At 48.4% G+C, this 2,500-nt stretch overlaps 1 protein-coding gene across 1 annotated transcript in view; it reads left to right on the top strand.

Moving 5' to 3' along the window:
• Nucleotides 1-32: 32 nt before the first annotated feature.
• LOC113826951 (uncharacterized) overlaps nt 33-2,500 on the top strand; it is a 44,348-nt gene continuing 41,880 nt past the window's right edge. The window contains exon 1 of the mRNA XM_070140185.1: nt 33-848. Coding sequence (XP_069996286.1) covers nt 782-848 — 67 coding nt within the window. The 5' untranslated portion in view covers nt 33-781. The remainder of the gene's footprint in view (nt 849-2,500) is intronic.

The raw sequence follows: 2,500 nt of genomic DNA, 5'->3' as shown, positions 1-2,500 counted from the left end.
GGCAGCGGGAGGGAGAGAAAGGGAGAGCGGCAGTGCCACTGGCCCTCCTGGCTCCCACGGTGCCACCTCGAGCATCTCAGTGCCACATGCCAGTTGCCCTCCTTGGTGCACGCCGCGCGGTCGGGCTCGAGGACCCAACGCCGCGCCGCCTCCTGCACCGCCGCCCGCCCAGCGCTCCCGGCGCAGTGGACAGAGCGCAGCGGACGCCCACGCAGCCACGCCGCGAGCGCGCATCCCCGAGGGCGTGATTCAGCTTTCGCGAGATGAGTGACGAGTGACGAGAACACGCGGTCGGAGGCGCCATGCGTGTGCGTGCTGTTCGTGCGGCGACCAGACACCCCGAGAACGTGCGTGCAGCGGCGGCGCCCACTCACAGCGTCTTCGCGGCGGCGTTTCACAGAGCGACGCAAGCTGGCCGCCGTTGAGACACTGGCTGGCGTGTGCAAGTGACGGCGTGCGTGCGTGCGTGTGTCTGTTCACCCGCATTCCTCATCGTAGGCACATACGACATCTCTCTGTCCGTAGTGTGACTGCTCATGACGAAAGCAAACGTCTAACAATAAGTACAAACAAAGAGAAACATCACATCTGGTGCTAAACAAAGAGAGAGAGAGAAAGAAAAAACACGCTCTTGCAACTTAGCTTAATGTTATTCCCATCACCGTTTGCAACTTTTCAACACGACACCTCGGTTCGTGAGACGTGACCGATCGTAAAGCGAGGGCGAAGGATAACACGAGAGAGGAATGCGCGAGAGACGAAGAAAGAAAGGAGAAACGTGATGTCTTCAAGGAAAATGGATAAGATGTTTCTCTTCGTCTTGTGTCTTCTGTGGCACGTGGATCGAGGTAGGATTATGCATCATCATTGTCGTTTTGAATTCATAACGATCGCTCAGTTCTAAAAAAAAAATCAAAAAAAATCATAAAACTAAAAAGGGGAAAAAATTATCATAAGGAAAATCTGAAACTTTTTTATTTTTTTATTTATTTATTTATTTATTTTTTTTTTTTTTTTGCCTTATTCCTTTTCCTTTTTGTTTTGCTGTCACTGTAATCCTTGATTCCTTTTTCTTCGTCTCCTTATCTTCCCCCTTCCCCCTTCTTATCTGCTTCTACTTTTATTCCCTTTCTGTCCCCTTTTTCTCGTCCTTTGTCTCCCTCTACCTCCTTCCCCTCTTCCTATTTTCCGATTTTTTACATCTACTTATTCTTCCTTATTTCATCACTCTCCTCTTCTTCAATCTTTCCTTCCTCCATTTCCTCTTCCCTCCTTTATTCCTTTTTTGCCAATTCCCTTTCCCATTTACTGCGTTTTCTTTCTCCTCTTCCATTTCTCCTTTCTTCTGTTCCTCTTCCCTTCTTTATTTCTTTTCTGCTATTTCCCTTTCCCCATCTTTCTTCTTTCATTCTCCCTCCCTCTCTTGCACCTCTTCCCGTAGCTTCTGTTTCTCTATCCTCTCCCTTTTCTTTGCTTCTCCCTTTCGCTTTTCTAAGTTTTATTTTCTTTTTCTTTCCTCTTCCCCATCTTCCTTCTTTCATGCTACTTCTTCCGTTTTTTTCTTTTTTTCCCTCCTTCCTCTTTCGCACCGCGTCCCCCTTTCGTTGTTTTTCCTTTTTTCCATTCTTTCTTCATTTGTGCCACTTCTTCTTCGTCTATCTTATCCTTTTACCCTTCCTCCTCTTTTCTACCGTTTTCCCCTCTCTCTGCTTCTCTTCCATCCTCTTTTATCTTTTCCGCCACTTTTCCTTCCCGTTCTTTGTCTTTTTCCCCTTCACCCTCCTTTTCGTCACTCTTTCCTTTCTCACTCTTTTTCTCTTTTCTTTTCCTTCCTCTTCTATCCTTCTGAATTTAAGTCCTACTTTCCTTCTTTTCCGCCTCTTTAACTTCCGCTTGTATCTTCTTTTCTCTCTCTCTTTTCCTCTCTTCTTCTTTCTCCTATTCCTCTCATTCCCTTGTGTCTCCTCACTCTCCTTTTTCTTTTCCGCCACCGTTCCTTCTCATTCTTTCTATTACTTCCCCTTTTATCTCCTTTTCCCCTCTCCTTCTTTCCCTCTCCTTCTTTCTTTCCCCTCTTCCTTCTCTTTCTTCCTCCTTTTCCCCTCCTTCTTTCCCCTCTCCCCCTCCTTCTTTCTCCTTTCCCCCCTACTTCCCTTGTGTCTCCTCTCTCCTGTGTCTCCTTCTTCCCCTTAAAGTGCGCGCGCGTGTTCATGCATTGTTCGACACGGCACGCCACTCGCCCTGATGGTTAGTGCATTAGCAACGGAAACCCCACTGCAACACCGCCCCCCACCCACTCCTAAACACCGCCCCCTCTCCCTAACACCGCCCCACTCCCACTCTTTAACACATCCCCCACTCCAACTCTTTAACACCCCCACTCCCATTCACTAACATCCCCCCACTCCCACTCCTACTCTTTAACACCCCCACTCCCACTCCTTAACACCCCCCAACTCCAACTCGTTAAAACCCCCTCCCATTCCTTAACACCCCCACT

Source organism: Penaeus vannamei, chromosome 26, assembly GCF_042767895.1.
Source record: "Penaeus vannamei isolate JL-2024 chromosome 26, ASM4276789v1, whole genome shotgun sequence".
NCBI lineage: Eukaryota > Metazoa > Arthropoda > Malacostraca > Decapoda > Penaeidae > Penaeus > Penaeus vannamei.
This window is presented reverse-complemented; position numbering and strand designations above follow the sequence as displayed.